The sequence below is a fragment of the Equus przewalskii genome, chromosome 2 (assembly GCF_037783145.1).
Source record: "Equus przewalskii isolate Varuska chromosome 2, EquPr2, whole genome shotgun sequence".
Lineage (NCBI taxonomy): Eukaryota > Metazoa > Chordata > Mammalia > Perissodactyla > Equidae > Equus > Equus przewalskii.
The window spans coordinates 6,006,019-6,027,837 of record NC_091832.1 but is presented as its reverse complement, the minus strand read 5'-3'; the positions used below and the strand labels follow the sequence as shown (position 1 = coordinate 6,027,837).

The window sequence follows — 21,819 nt, the reverse complement described above, 5'->3', positions numbered from 1 at the left end:
TTGGGAAACCAAATGAGATAATGTATGTAGGGTGTTTAATATAGTACCTAACACACATAGGGTCCAGAGTATTCTAGATCAACCTAACCAGCATAAAATAGAACCAGACTAGCATTTTCCATGTCTAGACATTCTACATACAATAAAAAATAACGCCACTGCCTTTCAAATCATCTTTGGGTTATTTGTGGTTTTGCACGAATGCCATGGCCTTACTCCACTAGCACAGATGTTTGAGACTATCTTTTTCTAGTCCAGTTACCCTCCCACTCTCTCCAACAGAGATCTCTAGGCCAAAGGCAGATCCCAGCAGTGATGGTGGAGAGAAAGGACTGGGGAGAGAACAGGATGTTAAGAATACTGATTTCCAGAGCTTCAAGGCTATTTACCGCGTGATATAGTGGAATGGGCTTTTGTGTACATACAGACTGGAGTTTGAATCCTGGTTCTGCCACTTCCTAGTTGTGACCCTAGGCGAGTTATTCAATTTCTCTGAGTCTTAGTTTCCTCATCTGCAAAATGGGGCTAATAACATGAACTTTATAAGGTCATTGTGAACACTAAATGAGAAAATGTACACAAAACACTGAGTAGTGTGTGACACATGGTAGGTTCTCACTAAATGCCGATTTCCACACTCCCCTGCTCTATGTCTGTGCAGCTGGCGGGAGCTTATTCCTTAGGCCGTAAATTCGTCAGGATTAGCTCCTCCTGAGTGGTTATTTCCTTCTCTGGAAACAATGCCACTTTACATGTGCACAGTGCTTTATAACTCACAAAGCACTCTCACATGTGCTGTCTTGCTTGAACTTTACAAATTTAGGAGGCAGACGCAATGGGAGTTATTATTCCCATTTTACAAATAACAGTGAGCAGAGAGAAGTGACTAAGATCACAGGGCTGTGGAGTAGTGAAACTGGGAGGCATCCTCTTACCATAAGCTCAATGCTTCTTTCACTGTGCCCTCTCTGATCTTTGAAAATTGGTTAAGCAACTGTCTGTGTGGATTGGCCGGGGTTAAGGATCCTTGAGGCGATCTGCTAACCCTCCTCACTTGCTCAACTTCATTTCCCATGTCTCCCCTTCATGAATAATTTGCTTCAGCAGCAATTCAGTTTGCCCTGCCCCATACTTGGTCATTTCTTCCACACATCATTTCCTCGGTCTGCAACTAACCCATCTTTCCTCTTTGCCCGAACCCCCAGCTTAGAATCTGCAGCCTTCCAGAACCAGAAAGCCTTCTAGGACTGACTGCACCTGCCTAGGTGCACGCCCTCACTCACCAGCCCCTCAGACTCGGAGTGGCACTGCCCTACCTTGCACTTGACGACAGGCAGCTCGGAAAGAGGGTTCTTCGGGAGTTGGTGCAGCTGTGACCTTGGTTCCCCCGGCAAGACAAAAAGCTCCTTGAGGGCAGGGGCTGGGTCTTCCAGTTCTCTGGTCTCCCCAAGACAGGGCTCTGCCCACAGTGGGTGATCAAAGCTGCTGATTGCCTGACAGGGGGATGGACTGGATGACCTATGAGGTCATACTCAGCCCCCTGACTCTGCTATACAATCATGACATCTCCAACCACTTTATGGTCCTTGCTCCCCCGACAAGCCATACCCTGTTGTGCCTCTCAGCCTTTGCACATGCTTCTTTCTGGAATGCCATGTTCCTCCTTCTCTACCTGCAAAACTGCTATTAATCTTTCAGGGACATAGTTCATCTGTCACCTCCTCTGTGAGGCATTCCCTGCCTGATTTCCCCAATAGAATTAACAGCTCCCTTGTTGATGTTTCCATAGCTTTTGTTCAACACATATTTACTAGTAGCCAGCTATGCTGGGCTAGGCACCAGGGAAACATTAATCAGATAATCCTGTCCTCAAGGAGCTCACGGTCTAGTGGGGAGACCAACGAGTAAAAACACAAGTAGACTACAGTGTGACAGTGCTGTGACGGAGAGAGGCTGTGGGAGAACAAAGAAACCAGGGAAAGCTTCCTAGAAGAGGAACTCCTGAGCTTCTACCATGGCACCTGGCACACAGTTGTACAATAGTACGTGACTGTCTCTAACTCTACCACCAGCTCCTAGGGAGCAAGTGTATTCCATCCTTCGTCTTGAACACTTGATTTCTAACGCAGTGCTTGGCACATAACCAGCATACAGTGTTTGCTGAAATGAATACATTCAAATTGAATGGCCAAGTACCCTTCCAGGCCAAGGGTTCTGAAAACTTACTCAGCAGAAAGAAAGACATTTGGCTTCTTTATTTAAGGATAAGCCTCTAGGTACAAGGTATCCTGATACCCTTCTAACACCCCCCCCCACCCCCCGCCAGCATGTCTGTGTCCCCAGAGCCTAGAACAGTGCCTGGCACATGGTAGGTTCCTGATAAAGGTTTGAAGAAGGGGGGCGGGAGAGAAAGGAGGAAGAGAGAGAAGGAAGAAGGGAGGAAAGGAAGGAAAGAACTCTTCCAGCAAAGAATACTTACTGCAGGATAGACATGGCCAATCTGAGCAGTCCTCCCTATGTGGAGCTCATCCTCATCCTCTTCTTCTGTTGTTTTCCTGTACACTGGGTTGTCGAAATTCATGCTCTTGGTGTTCTTCCGCTTCCAGTTTCTCCAGATCAGGTAGCCACTCATGCACAGCAGGGCAATTACCGCTGGAGGAAGACACATTACATTGGACCTCCAGCAGGCTCCGGCCCATTGCTCAGACGTCAGTACATTTCTTGCCACCTCTTCAACTTTACGGCCCCTTGTTTGTCAGGCCCTGTTTCTGTGTGTTCTTTTTCTACTACTTGGAAGCCCTTTTCCCATCTCTCCCTTCATTAACTATTCATCCTTCAAGATCCAGCTCAGATGTGAAGTCTTCCTCAACTTCTCAAGGTGGTCAGTCTTTCTCTCACCTGCGTTCCCAGACCACAGTATCATCCTTTATTTATGTGTACCCCCAACTGGACTGAGCTCTTTGAGGGCGGGGACTGTGACTTATTTATCTCTGTATGTCTGGTGCCTAGCACTGAGTAGGTGTTCAGTAACATATGCTGAGTGAATGAGTGAATTTCTTCACCACACCTTTGCCCTAATGCTGCTGCTTCCCTGGAATTCTCTAAGAAAACCATTCTCTCCCACAGCTGGAGGGCAGAGGATGGAGTGGGGTGTTTCTTTCCAAAGCTGGGGCTTTGCAAGAAGAGAAGCATTTCTAGAAGGGCCCACAGTGGGGAAACATAGGCTCTGAGTTAGAATAAATGAAAATATTGATGAGTAAAGGAAGAAGTTCTCTCACAGAGCTGGGCAAAATGGGACAAGCAGCTTCCTAAGATAGTAAGCAACCACCCTGAGCATTCAAGTGGAAGCCGCATGACAGCTATCCAGGCTGCTATAGAGGGGGTGTCTACTTTGATAAGATTATAATAATTGATACCCATTAAAGACAGGAAGAAGGCAAGGATGCCTGTTATCACTGCTACTATTTACTGTTGCAGAGGTCTAGCTATGCAGTAAGACCGGGTAAAGAAGTGAAGGGTACACATATGGGAAAGGGAAAAACTGAACTGCTACTATTAACAGATATTGTGTGTTTAGAAAATCTTAGGAAAGCAAATGAAAAACTGTTAGAAATAATTTTAGTTCATCACGAATAAACATAAAAAATCAATAGCTTTCTTATTAATCAGCAATAACCAATTAGACAATGGAATGGAATAAGAACACGTTCATAATAGCCCAACCAACTATGAAATACCTGGGATAACTCACTAAGAAATGTGCAAGTCCTATATGATCTATAAAATTCTACTGAAGGACATGACAAAAGGCTCAAATGGAGAGACAGAGAAAGCTTCTCAAATAGGAAGCTTTGACATGGTAAAAACGTAAATTCTCCCCACGACAATTTATATATCCAAATCATAAGATTCCATCAGAATTTTTATAGAATTAATAAGATGAGGTGCTGGCCCCGTGGCTGAGTGATTTAAGTTTGCACGCTCGGCTTCAGCAGCCCGGGGTTTCCTCGGTTCAGATCCTGGGTGCGGACATGGCAACACTCATCAGGCCACGTTGAGGTGGCATCCCACATAGCACAACCAGAAGGAGCTACAACTAGAATATACAGCTATGTGCTGGGGGGCTTTGGGGAGAAGAAGAAGAAGAAAAAAAGAAAGACTGGCAAGATTGGCTCAGGTGCCAATCTTAAAAAAAAAAGAATTAACAAGATGATTCTTTTTTTTGAGGAAGATTAGCCCTGAGCTAACTGCTGCCAATCCTCCTCTTTTTGCTGAGGAAGACTGGCCCTCAGCTCACATCCATGCCCAGCTTCCTCTGCTTTATATGTGGGATGGCTGCCACAGCACGGCTTGCCAACCAGTGCCATGTCCGCACCCGGGATTCCAACCAGTGAACCCTGGGCCGCTGAAGCAGAACATGTGCACTTAACCGCTGTGCCACCAGACAGGCCCCAACAAGATGATTCTAAAGTTCACCTAGAAGAGAAATTGAATAAAAATAGCTAAGAAAATGTTGCAAGAATAATAATGCCCTATTAGATATTAAAACATATCACAAAGTTGTGTTTCTAATATATAGGAATAGACAGATAATTGATGGAGGAGAATAAACAGCCTAGAAGCAGATCAAAGTACATATGGGCAAATAGTTTATAATAAAGTTGACAATTCAAGTCAGAAGAAAAGGAGGGACTATTTCAATAATGGTCTTGGGAAAACTAGACAGGCATGTAGAAAAAATAGAGTTAAATCTCTATCTCACACCGTACTCTAAAATAAATTGCAAATGGATTAATATCTAAATACTAAAAAATGTTTAAAGTAGTACAAAAATATTTAGGGAGATATTTTAATAATTTAGAGTGAGGCAGACCTTCCTAAGACACAAAACCCAGAAATCATAACACAAAAGATCAACAAAACTGATACTTAAAAATTTTTAATTTATGCATGGTAAAAGATACCATAAACAAATTTAAAAATCAAGTGGCCTATGGGAGAAAATATTTGTAACATACATTACAAAGGTTTAACATTAATTATGTATAAATATTTCTACAAATAAGAATAAGACAAAGAACCAATAGAGAAATTAGAAAAGGCTGAATAGGCAATTCATAAACGATGTAATGTAAATGGCCAATAAAGTTAGAAAAGATACTCTGTCTCACAGGGAAGTATCAGGGAAAGAATACTCATCTTTCACCCTGCAGACTAGCAGAAATTAAAAATACTGATTATATGAGGGAAGCAGCACACACATGCCCTTCTGTATGTAGAGCAGAGGATGGCAGGAAAGGGGGTGATTTTTCTTTCACTAAACAATGCTCAGAGTATTTTCCACTCCATCCACCCAAAATAGCCAGCCCTGGTGGTCTGCTGGTTCAGTTGCAGGACTCTCGCCACTGCAGCCGGGTTTGTCTCCAGTCAGCGGACCACACCACCCATCTATCGGTTGTCATACTGTGGTGGTGGTGGCATGTTGCTGTGATGCTGAAAACTATGCCGCTGGTATTTCAAATACCAGCAGGGTCACCCATGGCGGACAGGTTTTGGCAGAGCTTCTAGACTAAGACAGACTGGAAGAAGGACCTGGCCATCCACTTCCCAAAAAGTTGGCCATGAAAACCCTACAAATAGCAGTACAGCACTGTCTGAACAGCACCAGAAGGTGAGAGGATGGCACAGAAAGACTGGGCAGGCTTCAGCTCTGCTGTACACAGGAGCACGAGCAGTTGGAATTGACTTGATGGCGCTAAGAACAAAACCACTCAAAATAAGTCTGGAATAGTCTCACTATCATCTTTACTGTTGAAGCATTTTAAGGCCAAGTCAAATGCCATCTTCTCCAGAAGCACCTCTTCCTCTCCTCCACAGAGAACTGTGCTTCTCTTATAGCACATTATAATATGTATTAACAGCTCTCTTGTATCACTTTTCTTCTCTTTTTTTTGGTGACAAAGATTGACCCTGAGCTCACATCTTTTGCCAATCTTCCTCTTTTTGCTTGAGGAAGATTGTTGCTGAGCTAACATCTGTGCCAGTCTTCCTCTATTTTGTATGTGAGTCACCACCACAGCATGGCTTGATGAGCAGTGTGTAGGTCTGCACCCAGGATCCGAACCTGCAGACCCTGGGCCACCGAAGTGGAATGCCCGAACTTAATCACTATGCCACCAGGCTGGCACCCACTTTTTTATGACTGAGTCTGATTAAAGACTGAAAGCTCTTAAAGTCTTTTATCTTTTTCTTCCCTGGATCCTTGCAACTTGGCACAGTCTCTTACGTAGTGAACTTTTTGAAACACTCACTAACTTACCACCATATTGGGGATTCCTAGGATAAAAGGGCAGAGTCCTTGTCCTTGAGGTACTCATGGGCAAGTAGGGGAGATAAACCTATGAATGGACAATCACAATTCAAAGATCCCGCCAAGAGATGAGACTGGTATGAGAGGTGGGATGCAGGGGATACTATGTGAACTACGGGGTGGGAGAGAGCACATCAGCCCCATGGCTCTCTGCGAGGTTTAACTAAATGCTATATTCTGGCCATCCTGAACTCCTCCTAGTTCCAAATCCACCCCACCCTCCATGCCATTTCCCGTTCCTGGCTTTGCTTATACTGTCTTCACTGCTTGACCCTTCTTCACTTGGCTGCCTCAGCTCAAATATCATTTCCACTAGGAAACTTTCCCTGTCCGCTTCCCTTCTCTCCCAATCCCAAGGTAAGTGCTTCGTCGACACTTCCACTGAACCACATATGGCTTAATTTTAGGACTTACCATGTCATAATCAAATTATCTGGTCTATGTGTGTCTCTCTGACAAGACTATAAACTTTTCAAGGACCGGAACCATGTCTTATTCATTTTTAACCATGCTCCCGCCCCTTATCACAGAGTCTCCTACATTACAGCTGCTTGATAAATGTTTGTTGAAAACCAAACAGAAGGAAAGCAAGATAGCATGATTAAAGGAATGGCAAGTAGCTCTACTCATTAATCTAACAAATATTTTATTTCCTACCATGTGCCAGACACTGCTGGGAGCTGAGGAGAGTGGCAAGCAACCGAGACACCAGCCCTGTCCCCATGGAGCCTACAGTTTGGCTTCAGTGGCTGGCATGCAGAGTGTGAATGAGGGGTAATGGGGATGCATCTGGATGGTTGCCTGGGGCCAGGTCCTGCAGGGCCTTGTGTGCCAAGCTGAGAAACCAAATTAAATCAGCACTGAGAGATGAGCAGGAAAGCTCCCAGGGCAGAAAAAGCCAATGGGCCAGGTTGTGTGCTAAGTGCTCTATCCTAGTGCTTTTCCCCAGATCCTGGGCAGGGTCTCTCTTTTCCCCCCAGTGACTTGGGGCCGCACTCACCCATGGGCACAATGATCCCAATGACAGCAGCAGTGACGGTTGAGTCCATCTTGCCGCCTTCATTCCCATCTGCAAAACACAAACATTTGCAGAATGATGCTCCATCACTGTGAGTCCAAGTCCTTGCTGGCCTCAAGCAGGAAGAACCATCCAACTGCTTCTTGCCCTTACTCCAAAATGATGATCCTGGCTAATGCTTAGTAATTCCATCTTTCCAGATCCATCTGTGAGGTGAGCAGAACGGAGGTTATCTCCATTTTATAGATGGGGAAATTGAGTCTTATTGGGGTTTTAGGGACTCACAGTTAAGTGGCAGAGCTGGGACTCAAACCCAGGACTTGTGACCTGAGTCTCTTACCCTTTCCACAGTATCATGGTGGTAGGAAGCTGTGGCTGTGCTTGGCAGAGTGTGCACTTAGGTTTTTATGATGCTGACTAACTGGGGCAATTGTCTTTCTCAGCCAGTATCTGTTGCTTCATCTCTGTTGTTTCTGGTGCATGTGTCCATCTGCATTATCAGTTTATTTCTAACAAGTAAGTCAAATGAGACATAGTATAGTATAGTGAAATCAAGAGCACGGGCTCCTGGGTCAGACTTCTTTGGTTCAAATCCCGGCTCTACTACTCACTACTTGTGTGACCTTGGGAAAGTTATTATTATATCTTATAAATATTATATTTCTGTATCTTTAAAGTGGGGATAATGCTCTTACCTACCTCCTAGGAATATTGTGAAGATTAAATGACATAATTCATGGAAAATGCTTACTTAGCACAGTGCCTGGCACAGCCTTGCCTGATTCAAAGAGGGCAGGGAGAAGGGTAGGGGTGGTTGTGAGGCCTAAATGAAAGAGGGTATGTAAATGTTCATTCTAAACTGAAAAGTGCACGGAAAGTGTACTGTATTTTTCTTTTTTCTTTTAAAGATTGGCACCTAGGCTAACAACTGTTGCCAATCTTTTTTTTTTTTTCCTGCTTTATTTCCCAAACCTTCCCCCCGCCCCCCCCAGTACACAGTTGTATATCTTAGTTGCAGGTCCTTCTACGTGTGGGATATGGGACGCCGCCTCAACGTGGGCTGACTAGTTGTGCCATGTCTGCGCCCAGGATCCGAACCCTGGGCCGCTGCAGCAGAGCGCGTGAACTTAACCACTCGGCCACGGAGCCGGCCCCTGTACTGTATTTTTTAAAAAGTACGTTGTGCTATCTTTTTCACTCTTACAACAATCTTCATCGTAACATTTGTACAGCACTTTGTAGTTTAAAACGCATTTTTCCCTTGGAGCCTCATGACAGCCCTCTGAGGCATGAAGAGGAGCTGTCAGCTACATTTGCTCCAAGAGAGGAGTTGACTGCCCCTGGCAATGGCCCAGGTGCCCTCCACTCAGTGTGTCTGTTTCTCCAGGTGTCTGTAAGGGCACCTAGTCACGAAGGGGAGAGAAGAGCCGCACTGCTTACAAAGCTTACTGTGGAAATGCTGCTGTCCTCCCACTCCGGGCCCGAGCAGATGCTGGACAGCGGTGTTCAAGCATACAGCATGATGGAGCCAGCGGGGAGACTCCCCGGTTGGAGGCTCTGCCCCAGCTGAGAGGACTCCACCTCTCCACCTTCAGGGTAAGTGCTCAACTCTGAAAACCAGCTTCTGCTGGCAGATAGGCCCAACTGGAAAGGTGCTGCCAAGCTGCTCGGTTTGTGGGCCATGCATGTATGGGAAAAGTTTAAAAGGTAGTTTATCCTCTTAAATAAACTCCCCCTGGCAGGTAACTCAGTTAAAAAGGTATTTGCTGGTTAATGAGATGGAATATTTCCAGCAGTGACAATTACTGTTCCTGATGATTTAGTACGTGGTGAACTTAATTATTCTCATCCCAGGGTTTGGAAAGAGGCACAAGCAGTTCATAGTCACGGATATTACGATCTGGGGAACCTGCCAGGGTGCCGAGAACTGAGACCAGAGCTTTTGAAGTTTCCAAATTGGAGGGACACTCCCTCATACACACGTCAGTAATGCGTGACACACAGACACACCCAGAGTCAGCAGAAGCTGTGTGCGTGAGCACTTCTGTTTACACCGCCTCCTTTGCCTCTCATGGCAGTTTTGTGAAGCAGGGAAGGGAAGGGTTATTATTATTCCCCGTTTGTAGATGAGGAAACTGAGGCTCAGAGGCAGGAAGTAGCTTCCCTCAAGACCCTCTGTAAGCTAGGGGCTCCTAAGACTCCTAAATCGCAGGTGGGCACTCTGCCTCCCTCTGCTTCCTCCTCAGAGATAGCCAAGATTCAGCTCTGGTACAGTCTCTTCTTCCCACAGATCCCCCATCCTGGCTTCCCTAGGACCCCTCCCATGTCATGAAAGAAGGCAGAACTCATTTCCTTACAGTGCTGGGAGTGGTTGCTGGTTGCAGGGCTTGGGGTAGACGGGCTGATGCTGGGAGCCCTGGGGACACTAACTGAGCTTGGGACCGCAGCTGCCAGGCTCGGTGTCTCTGTGCTGTGGTTCTGGTTGGTGGGGCTGTGGATGGTGGTCCCAGGGGCTCCTGTGGTGTCGGCTACTGTCCTCGTCGTGGTAGAAGCTAACGTCGTAGTTGAGGTAGATTGAGGTGCTGGAGGGGAAACACCATGAGGTCACTTGGACAGAGAATTTTGTGTCTAAATTACTGCCTCTTTATTATACTTCTGAACTCATTCTCATGGCTCGGCTCAAATGCCCCCTCTGTGAAGCATTCCCTAATCTACCTGAGTGGGCTGTGATCTTTTCCTTAGCTGAATCCCAAGCACTTTGTCTGTGTTTATACTGCACATTGATTTGATAAAGATGTCATTAAAAAAAATAATGCTGTAGAATTAGATGTGGGCAAGACTGCTGTAAAATACTGGGAGGAGGGGAAATTACAGAAATCTAGAAGGATTTTACATGCATATTGTTACATCATTAGGTTTACATTCTCCCTCCATTTTAAACAGTTTAATCTGGAAATCATAAATAATGCAGCACACTTAAGCTCAAACAAAGGCCTTGGCCCTACATAAAGATTGGGGAATGAATATAAATTTATATGGTTGAAGTATTAACTGACTATTAGTCCCAATCATATCACAAAAGGGCTTCTATGTAGTGTGTTAAGTTCTACATGAGAAATAGGTAAGCTCATAGTCGCCTGCATATAAATAGTAGCTGAAGCCACAGGGATCAAGGGTTCTCAATTTGAGGTCTTCAAGGGGTTCCAGAAACCCCCTGAAACTGCATTTAAAATGTTATATGTAGATGTGCATTTTTCTTGGGAGTGAGAAGAGAAAGCCTCAGAAGGACCCTGGGGGACACCGGCATTCAAGGAAGGTAAGGAAGAGGAGCCTGCAAAGGCAACAGGTAGCCAGAGAAGATGCAGGAAAACCAGGAGCATGTGGTGTGCCGGAAGCCAAGGAAGATTTCAGCAGGATTGGGCCTGGTATTGCCAGGGGCTACCCTCCTGGTAGGTCTGCTTACCTCGGTAGCACCTCTTCATGTCTGGGCCCAGCCACATTGTGTCAGGACAGGCACACGTGTACTTGGGAGAGTGGCCGGAGAGCTGAGGAGCAGGAAGGCACAAGTACTCACAGCCTCCATTGGGCTGGGCACTCAGCTCGCAGGCATCTGCAGCTAATGTGGGGGAGAGATTGAGAGAGAGCTGGGACACAGATGGGACATGCCAGGTCTTCCCTCCTCCCGAGGGTGAGGCCCTTCCCCCTTGGCGTCCCCAAAAAACTTTCCCTACTACTTCTATTGGGTCTCTTCCAGCACTTCCCTTCCCCTTATCCCCACGCTTTCATTTAATCCTGACGACAACTCTGAGAGGTGGGTGTTATACCCCAGACTGACAGATAAAAGACACTTGGGCTCGAAGAGCACAGCCCTTTCAAAGCTATACCTCTAGTAATTTTAGAGGCAGAATTTAAGTTGAGGTCTGTTGGATTCCCAAATCCATGGTTTTTTACCCCCTATGACATATGCCATGTCTCTTTCTTTCTTACATTTCTAGATCTAGAATCAGGCACCCCACCATATCTCCTTACTCCTCTATGCTTTCCCACCTTCACCCTGGCAGCCAGCACATCAGCTACAGTTAGAATGAGTATATCCTAGTGATAGAGGAGGGGACAACCTAGTATGAGATTCCTGGCCTCTATTCCCATCCAACAAGCTGACTTACTGTATGGCCCTAAGATATGTTAGCCTGTAATACTGCAAAATGGGTACAAGTGATAAAGGAGAAGCAGTGTGCTCCTTCACAGCAGAAGGAGCTCTGGAATCAGATAGACCTAAGTTACGTTTTAGTTGTGCCAACTGCTAACATTATTTTACCTCTCGGAGCTACAGTTTCCTCAATTGTTATATGAGAACAGTAAAACCCACACTTTGTAGGATTGGCAAAAATGGACATTATGTATTTATTTATATCCAGCCTTATTTCACGAAGAGCTTGAGGCAAAATGAGAGAAAATATGTGGCAGCAGAGCACTCTCCCAGCGAGAGGGATTGTTGCTATTACTCCTGAGGGTGCTGAGACGTGACGTGATGTGAACACAGCCTGCCTAGTGGAGGGAAGGGACATGGGCAGGGGACTTGGGACCAGGGAAGGCTCACCTCTTGGCTGCTTCAGCTCATGGAAGATGACAATGTCATGTGGGTTATTGAGGTTCTCAGCTAGGACGGAGATTTCTAGGCCATTGAGCCGATTTGCACTGAAAATGGCCTCATTCTCCAGGTCTGTCCAGAACACCTTGTCCTGTGGGGTACAGATGCAGGGGATGGGAGGCCTACAGCCTAAACCCATGACCTCAATCTGAGGGCTCAGCCCCAAACCACAGTCAGAAGAACTGCCCTGACATCTTCCCTGAGCTCTCCTGGTCACAGATTTAGAGTGGCACTCAGCCTCTGATCTATGGCGTAGGCTCTGGTTCCCTTCTGTCTCAGAAGGTTATTCACTGATTCCATGCTTTGGCCTGAAGGCTACTCATTAATGCTGAGCTAGGCCTGCTTTCTGGGGTCCAGCAGAAACTCAAGGTTGGGTCTCTATAGCTATTACCATTACTGGGGCCTGGGACGAAGATTGGACGGGATGTATGAGCTACTGAGAACTATTCTCGGCTGGGTCTCCTACAGCCTCCGGATATACACATGTATGCATCCAGTGGTTAGCCCATATAAGCCTAGATGTGCATGTGTTGGCAAACCCACATTTACAGGTTCAGCCATGCAGCCTCCTACACAGATCCAGAAACATATCCACATGCTCATCTACACACACAGGCACACTTGTCCCTAAATAAGCACCTAAGTATTGGTATACATATTAACACTCACAAGTACCAGCACATACAGGAATGCACATTTTTAAATGGATGCATTTATGTATACACATGCATATACATATATTTTACACATACATGCTACATATATGCACAAGCACATACACATGTCCAAACACACCTGTCTTTTGAAGAAAGGGCTGGACTTGGAGGTGGGGCTTTGCCCACAAATTCAGAGTGGTGCTGGGTGATGTCACTCCAAGCAAATATTGTCAGTGCCCACCACAGACCACTGTCCCCTTGCTTTCCCTCCCCTTGGTGGCAGAGTTAGTTTTGAGGAAGAGGTAGGTGTGTGAGAACTTGGCTGGTTCTGGCTTCCCCATTTCCCAAGGAGAAAGGTTGTTAGTGTCAGAAGAGAGGAGGGTCTTGACTCTTCACCCTCCTGGGAGCTTCTTGAGGACTGGGATAATGTCTGATTCACTTCTATGACCCCGGGGTCCAGCAAAGGTCAGTGAAAGTGTGCTGAATTGAATAAAACCTCTCAGGCCATTTCCAATAGTAAATAATAGTAAGGAAATGTATATTCCTTCTTCTCTCCCTCCCTTTATTGGATCCCTTCTGTACATGTGGGTACAGTACTGGGTGCTGAGGGTACACAGAGGAAACATACATGGTCTAGCAACTCACCTGTGAGAAGAGCTCTGAGAGAGGGGCCTCGGGAAGGAAGCACAGGAAAGGCTGCCAGGTGGACATGAGCTGCAGAGCCTTTGTTTGTGGGCAGCTCACAAATTGTGTACAAACAAGTCAGTTGGCTACCCTATCCCTTTGTTTCCATTTGGACAAGTCTCAGGGAGTCATCCTATTTGAATAAGCCTTTTCTAAGCTTCAGCTTCCTGATGGGGCCATGCCTCCCCTCACAGGGCTCACCTCAAACACAGCTATCCCAAAAGGATGGCTCAGGAAGTCAGGGGAGGAAATCAGCATCTTTCTGTTGCCTCCGCTGAAGTCAATGCTGGACAGCTGGTGCAGCTTGGAGTCCACCCAGTACAAGCGCTGGTTCAGCAAATCTTTGGGAGGAAAAAGGAGATGGGGGAATCAGGTCACGAGCCTGCGACTGTAGGCTGGATCTCTGCTCCTTTGTGCCCCCTCCCTGCCCAGATCTCCGGGCTAGGCCTCAGACTGAGGCCAGCCTGGGACAACCATCAGGAAAAAACAGGCACTGGCACTGTGAAGGGACACAGACACAAGACCCATGGAGCTCCAGACGTGGCCAGGACCAGGTGCTATAACAGGTTCCCAATCCAGGGAAGGGAGGCTCACCCAGGGTGATTCCATTGGGCCACTCAATATTGTCTGACACCAGTGTTTGCCGGTCCGCACCGTTGAGCCCAGACTTCTCGATCTTGGCCTGGTACCCCCAGTCAGACCAATACATGAACCTAAAACAGAGAAGAACCCAATTGGGCTTCTTGTCGGGGGATGTGATTGGGGTGGAGAGTCACAGGGGCTCAATGACCCACTGAATGTTGAAGATTGTGCTTAGTGGGGACTGGGAAGACCTTTGAAATCCACTGGAACCATCAAGTCTTAGAGTTTGTAGGCACTTTTCATCTGATTGCCTGGGGAAGCCTGTGTTTCCTGAGTCCACCCAGCCTCAGCTGAACAGCCTGTGTGCCCCTCTTTCCCACTTTGGGCAGCTCCCACTAGAGCCCTAGCCTGCCAGAGTGGGAAGGGCCCTTGTCGACCCTCTCTTACTTTCCTGTTCTATAGAGGAGAAAGTAGATGATCTACCCAGGGTCATACAGCTAGAACTCTGTCCAGGCCCTCTCTCTCTCTCTCTTTTTATTTTTGCAGGGAAAGAATTGCCTTCAGCTAACATCTGTTGCCGATCTTCCTCTTTTTTTTTTCCCTCCCCAAAGCCCCAGTACATAGTTGTATACCCTAGTTGTAAGTTGTTCTAGCTCTTCTACGTGCGCCGCCACCACAGCATGGCAACTATAGACGGGTGGTATGGCTCTTACCCAGGAAGTGAACCTGGGCTGCTGAAGCGGTGAGCATGGAACTTTAACCACTAGCCCATCAGGGCCGGCTTGCTCTCTTTTCTTGAACGCTTACTGAGCACTCACTAGGTGTCAGGCTCTGGGCTGAGTGGTTTCACCTCATGTACTTACAAATGCAGTGATCACTGTCCCTCTAATCTGTTCCTACAGAGCAGGCAAAATGAGCTTTTAAAAATGGAAATAAGTTGCCACTCTCCTTTTTTTTTGAAATTGAGATATAATTGACATATAACGTTAATTAGTTTCAAGTGTACAACATAATGATTCGACATTTGTATATATTGTGACATGGTCATCATAATAAGTCTAGTTAACATCCATCACCATACATAGTTACAATTTTTTTTCTTGTGATGAGAACATTTTGTGTGAGTGTGGTGAGGGAGATTGTCGCTGAGCTAACATCTGTGCCAGTCTTGCTCTATTTTGTATGTGGGACACCACCACAGCATGCTTTGATGAGCGGTATATAGCTCCGCACCCGGGATCTGAACCTGCAAACCCCGGCTGCTGAAGCAGAGTGTGCGCACTTAACCACTATGCCACCGGGCTGGCCCCATGATGAGAACTTTTAAGTTCTATCACTCTCCTGTTTTAAAACTTTATGGCGGCTTCTCCTATTGCTCTTAAAATAAAATCCCAAATCCTTACTATAGCTGACAGGGCTCTGCATGAGCAGGCCCCTGCCTCCCTCTTTGGCTGTCTCTCCTGCCACCACCGCCCATCTCCCTTCCAAACTCCACACCTGCCCCACAGGATTTCTCTTGGTTCCTCCAGGGCACCAAGCCTTTCTCACTACAGGCCTTCGAAGGCCTCTGGCCCCCCTCTTTCTCTGGTTAGTATAAGGGTCTTTTCAGTAGAGACTCTTTCTCTGAGCCCTCAATGACAGCAGCTTCTCCCTGCTGTTATCTCCTAAAGCCCCTGTTCTTTCCCTCCGCAGCACATACACGCTGGTTACTGAGGGCTGCTTTCGCGTAGTGCGGCCTGTTTGTTTACTGCCTGCTTCCCCCACAGTCTGCAAGCTCCATTGAGGGCAGGCTCTTGTCTGTCTTGTTCCTCAGTTTATACCTGGCAGGTAGATCACATATGGCATATAACAGGTCCTTATTTAATATTTGTTGAACAAAGTAATGTTTTCATTTTAGCCTCACAGCTGCCACAGAAGGGTATAATTATTAGTCCCTTTTTAGATGAGTAAATTGTGGCTCAGACGGGTTGACTTCCCTAAGTTCACACTGTTAATAAGTAGTGGAGCCAGGCTTCAAACTCAGATTCAAGCTGGACTCTAAAGCCTGTGTCCTTAATCCTCCCCAAAACTGCCTCTGCCAAAAGCTGGTGTCACGCCCCGGGCTAGGGGGCTGAGTGGTTGTCCTGGATACCTTCCATTTGCCTCTTTGGATTCACTCTCTCCTCATCTGCATTATGCTCTGTACAACAACAAGCTGACCCATATGGGAACCACTGTCAGTGGGTTTGGCTCCCTAGCCTTCTGGCTTTCAGTTGTGTTCAGCAAAATATTGGAGGGAGAGAAGGAGCAGACAGAGGTCAGGATCTTTATCCTCCTGAGTCCCCTCTAACAGGATTGCCTCTGGCTAGCTAATGCTCTGAAGGTGACCCTCCCTACTACAGCATGTGTAGAGTACCTAGTACTGTGTTGTGTGCACCTGACACATGCTCATTCAACAGTAGCTGTCAGTCACTTCCCAAGGCTCTCACATCCTCTCAGGTGGCCCCCCTCACCCCAGTTGCCCTCACTGGAAGAAGAGGGTTTTCTTATCCCTGTTCAACAATTATGGAAACAACAGGAGGAAGAAGCTGGGGATCCCGGTAAACTTAAGATGAGGCAGCTGCTAGAAAACCCTGCTATTTTAGCGCATCCCTACTGAGGGAGGGAGGGGGTCCTGCTCTGTTCAGAAACCCTGCTCTCAATGTGGAGGTGTGGCCAGAGCAAGGCAGCCTGGGTGGTGAGGGGCCCAGAGACTGTGGGCAACAGAGGTGAGGATGGAGTTGGGCAGCCTGGAACAGAGAAGACCCAGTGATCATGGTCCTCAAATCTCGCTGGCTGTCCTGCAGGGCAAGGAGTAGACTTGTTTGATGTGACTGGAGAGGCCAATGGAAGAAGTCAAAGGGAGACAAATTTGGGAATATGAGGGAAAAAACCCCACTTTCTAATGGGCAGAGCTGCCCCCAAATTAAACAGGCCCTACGGGAAGTAATGAGCGCCCTCTCTGGACGTACGTGAGCAGCCCTGCATGCCCCCCTGCAGCATGCCCCAGCCTGAGGAAAGACTTCCTGCCCTGGGAGCTTCTACGAGGCAATCTCTAGAGCCCTCTTCTGCTCCGAGACGCTCTGATTCTATGATATGATGAGTGCGCAGTGGCGTCTCGGGAGAACTCTGGCAACAAGTGTCCAAACAACCCTTGGTCAGGGTTTAACAGGCTGAGGGGCCCACATGGACTTTCTTGCCCATGGGCTGTGTCTGAGTGGCCCAGGGCCTTCCAAAGCCCTCGAGATAGCTCTTGTGGGGCTGGCCCAGCAGCCAAGTGGTTAAGTTCATGTGCTCCACTTCGGTGGCCTGGGATTTGCCAGTTTGGATCCTGGGTGCGGACCTACACACCACTAATCAAGCCATGCTGAGGCGGTGTCCCACATAGAAGAACTAGAATAACCTACAACTAGGATATACAACTATGTACTGGGGCTTTGGGGAGGAAAAAAAGAAGAGGAAGATTGGCCACAGATGTTAGCTCAGGGCCAATCTTCCTCACAAAAAAAAAAAAAAAAGGAAAGAAAAAGAAAAAGGATAGCTCTTGTGACAGACACATGAGGACTGAGCACTTGCAGTGAGAGAATGGGAAGTTTGGAGTGGGAACACTCACCCTTGCAGAGGGTCGACAGCAATGGCCCGGGGTTCGCTGAGGTCACGGCTGAAGAGAGTGTGTCGGCGGCCGCCATCGACCGTGGCCACTGAGATGGTCTTATTGCCTGAGTCAGTCCAGTAGATGTGCTTGTGGACCCAGTCCACGGCCAGGCCCTCTGGAGAGTGCAGCTGCTCGTCAATGAGGACCTCCTGCTCTGCCGGGTCACTGGCCTTGTCCATGTAGGCACTAGGAGCAACCAGAGCTGGCCATGGGGCAGGTGTTCCACCCACAGGTCCATCTGGAGCTGCCTGTGCACCCTTCCCCTCTCTCTCTTCCCTCTGGGCCCTGGCAGTGGATTTCAGAGGAACTTGGCTAATTTCTGTTCAACATATTCCCTGGGCCACCAGAGTAAGGACATAGGCTTGAATCAGCCAGAGCCTCTGGCCTGGAGCTGTTTAGCAGGGGACAGAAATTTACAGCCAGATAATTATAGTACAGTATGATTACAGAAAGCATTTGAGGCTATAGCAGCAAAGAAATGGAGACTACATCATCCTGGAGGTTTGGAGAAAGCTTTGTAGTTGGGTCCTGAAGGAGTCATGTACCAGGGACACAAACAACAGAAAGCAGAGGGAACAGCATGTGCAATTGCCCAGAGGTGTTTATTCTGGAATAGTGATATATTCAGTGGGAGTAGAGCTGGATACGTGGGAGGTAAGACTGGGAGTGAATGCAGGTGGGGGCCCCACCCTGACAGGCTCTGCGTGCCATGCTAAGTCGGGATTTTATCCTGGAGAGGTAAGTGAACAGGCTGGAGGACAGGGTCAGATGGGCATGTTAGATCACTGTGGCACCTGTGGAACGTGAGCTGGACTGAAGGCGAGGGATTGGGGTGGGGAGGCTGTTACAGCACCCAGCATTCCGGGGAGAGATAAAGAGGGTCTGCAGGAGCACTGCCTCGTGAGGGTGGAGAAGGGGCTGAGCACGGAGTAGACGCTCAGGAGGCAACCTTAGCAGGACTGTCTGTCTCCCAAGTGCTTCTCTCTCATACCCTCTCTCCAGGCGACTGGTTCCACAGTGCCCACTGCCATCCATAACTCTGACCTTCCCATGCCAATTGGCTCCAGACTGTAAAGCCAACTGGCCTCTCTCGGATGTCCCCTGGACACCCTGAAGTCAACACATCCAAAACTGCTCATCCCCGTTCCCCTTCCCCCAGACAGACAGACAGACAGACAGACTCCCCCCACCTCCACTGCTCCCATCTCTGAGAACACCACCACCATCCCCGAGACCTCCCGAGCTAGAAACAGAAACTCCCAATATGAACCTGCGAGTTCATTTTTGCTCTTCCTCCTTCAGCCCCTTAACCAGTCTGTCATCAAATCCTGCCTCTTTCCGTCATAACTGTTGGACAGGCCCTGCTCTAGCTGTTTCTGGGTGGGTGGGTGTGAACTCAGTGTGTGTCTCTGGGTGTTGGGAGTGGTGGGCATTGAGTTGTCTGTGAGGAGCACTTGGGAATATTTGCTTCCATCCCTCCATCCCATCATTCTCTGAACAGGCTACTACCCAGAGCCTGGTCATCAGCAGTCCTGCCTTGTGGATCTCAGGGTAAAAAAGGAGATGGCTGCCAGAAGGGGGCCCAGATAGGCAAGGAGGCAGGCTTGTGGTATCTGAGAAGGACCTAGGCCTGAGCCTCCTTGGGTATGTGAGGAGCCCTCCCGAGAGCCGGTCCACTGACTGTGGTGTGAGGGCTGGACTAGGGGTAGTGCCATCCAGGAGGATTCCCCAACCCCCAGATTGGGTAAGAGGCCTCCTCTGTACTTCCCCCATTGATTATCACAGTGGATGTCACTATGTTATAAGTAGGACCCCCAGACAGGACCACGCCTGAGGCATTTTTGAGTCCCCGGGATCCAACACACGGACATGTGAGCTGCTTTGAAATTCCTCACCAAAGCCAGGGATTTCTTCCTTTCTGCCCTGGCTGAATACTTCCTGTGTCTTGCACTGCCCCACTAGGCCAGCAGAGGTCAGTCAAAGCTCAGGTGTGTGGGGCTCAAAGCCACTCCCTCAACTGAGCCCTCAGCCTAGGCCAGCCCTGGGTGGGGAAGTCCTGGCAGTTCCCTATCTCCTGTGATCCTGCGTCCCTTGACACCCCCACCTCTGTTCTGGGGAATCCTAGAGGCAAAGGGGGTGCAGAGGCTAGCCTTCTCCTTCTCCTCTGTCAGCCCCTGCTCCCACCCAGGCCTGGCTGCAGTACACCTGCCACTGCTCACCTGTAGATCTTGCGGTAGGAGAGGTCACACCAGTAGATGCGATTGGTGGCAACTTCAACATCCAGTGCCACGACGTTCTTGAGCATAGGGATGAGGCGCGAGTAGTCCCGCTTCACCAGGTCTATCCTCCGTACTTCGTGCCGGTTGGTGAAGATTAGAGACGGGCTTCTGCCGGCTGCCGTGCAGGGAGGGTGAGAGAGAAAGGATCAGTGCAAGAGGCAGGGAGTCTGGAGAGCAAGGCCCTGTCATAGTTTGCTGGTGATGCCTCATTTTCCTATAAAATAGGGGTGACAATTCCTACCTCACAGGTTAGAGGAGTAGATGAAATAATGGGTACGGAAATCATAAGATGCAAAGCACCATGCATACCAGAAGGATTTTTATCCTTTTTATTAGACACAAAGGCCCTCAAAATCTCTTATGATTCCTATTTCCTCTTTGGGCTGGCACTGAAGGCCTTCTGCAGTGTGACCCCCAAGCTCTACCTCCAGCCTCATCACTCACCTCCCTAACACACCTTGATTCCACCCCCCAGACTACCTGTCATTCCTTAGCCATGGCAGAGCTTTGCTGCCCTAGGGTCTTTGCTCAAGTCATCCCCTCTTTCTAGAATGCATTTCTTCCCAGCAACTACCACCTCCTCTGCTTAGGGCCCCACTGCAATGTTCAAGAAGGGGCGATGTGAGCATTAAGTATTTTAGGAGGACGACTGAGGCTACAGTGTGGAGCAGACATCAGGGCTGGGGTGAGATTCAAGGGAGGAGATTCAAGGGGGTTGGAGTGAGTCCTTAGTTTATACAGAGTATATTTGGGGACGTGGCAAGAGATGCAGCTGTAGAGGCTGGCAGGGCCAGCTCACAAAAGGTCCTGTGAGCTTGGTGAAGAGTCTGCACTTTATTCTGAGCCACTAGCAGGGGTAGGATGTGTGTAATATATGACACAGATTATGTACATGCAATGGAGACAACGTACAACTGCCCGTGTAAACACAAACCCATTTTTAGACTTAGGATGAGATTTTAGGAAGCGCATCAGTGACCTAGACATTCCTGGCTGCTCTATATGGAGGGTCACTGTCCCACAGGCCTAGGAGGGCCTAGCACCCAGCACAGGCTGCCACTCCCCCAGCCTGTGTTCAGATGTGTCGGGCCACTCTCAGGCACCAACACTGTGTGAGTGGCAACACCTGTCCCTGGAGCTACCTGTGCCTTCTCCACCTCTTGTTTTCCAGCTGACACTTCTGCAGGCCACCTGGTCCCTGTCACTATCCATCTGTGCCAGGCTAATATGTTCCCCGGGGGCAGGATGGGACCAGCACAGAGCCATGTGGGGCTTGGGGCTGGGGCTATGACGTGTGTGTAGTGATGGAAACTATTTCAAAGCAAGGTTGGGGTGAGAGGGAGGGCGTGGTACAACAGAGAGCATAGGAAAATCGGGCTCCAAGTGCAGGGTTCAAGGCCCAGCTCTGCCACTGACAAAGTGTGATTTTCCCCATCCTCAAATGAGAGTAGTGACACACTTTATCTTCCTGAAGGCAGGAGCTGGGCTACAGGGTATCTTGAGGTGATTTTTACTGAGAGCTGTCACTATGACAGGAACCCTGTGTTAATATGGTTTGAGTTTTTGTGTAACTGCACTTCAGATATTCATTTGGCGGGGGGGAGGTCTGTGTATACATGAGCAGTTGTGTCTTGTCTCCACTGCACGTATATAATCCGTGTTGAATATCACGTGTCCCATGTGGGGGTAAAAACAGGTTGCATGTTCCATGTGATGTGCTAATGTATGTGTTGTATAGTTTGGGTGGTATGTTTTTTGGGTTTATGGGCTGCATGTCAATTACCGTGCCTGCTGTATTGCTATAATTTATACATTGTGTATTGTATTTGTGCATCTCAACTCCAGACTCATATATCCAACTGCCTACTCAATACTTCTTAGATGTCTGAATAGTTTTCATAAATTT

General features: G+C 48.0%; 1 protein-coding gene across 14 annotated transcripts in view; it reads right to left on the bottom strand.

Annotated features, from left to right (window-relative positions):
- The window catches only part of LRP8 (LDL receptor related protein 8), an 80,781-nt gene that overhangs the window by 5,658 nt on the left and 53,304 nt on the right, over positions 1-21,819 (bottom strand). For 6 of the 14 annotated variants that reach the window (XM_070609566.1, XM_070609565.1, XM_070609567.1 and 3 more), the window contains 10 exons: positions 19,854-20,028; positions 17,593-17,820; positions 13,974-14,092; positions 13,581-13,720; positions 11,989-12,130; positions 10,852-11,004; positions 9,746-9,970; positions 7,371-7,439; positions 2,480-2,652; positions 1,317-1,493 (listed from right to left, as the gene is read on the bottom strand). In XM_070609566.1, coding sequence (XP_070465667.1) covers positions 1,317-1,493; positions 2,480-2,652; positions 7,371-7,439; positions 9,746-9,970; positions 10,852-11,004; positions 11,989-12,130; positions 13,581-13,720; positions 13,974-14,092; positions 17,593-17,820; positions 19,854-20,028 — 1,601 coding nt within the window. The remainder of the gene's footprint in view (positions 1-1,316; positions 1,494-2,479; positions 2,653-7,370; positions 7,440-9,745; positions 9,971-10,851; positions 11,005-11,988; positions 12,131-13,580; positions 13,721-13,973; positions 14,093-17,592; positions 17,821-19,853; positions 20,029-21,819) is intronic. The other 8 variants (XM_070609575.1, XM_070609576.1, XM_070609578.1 and 5 more) reach the window with 3 other exon arrangements.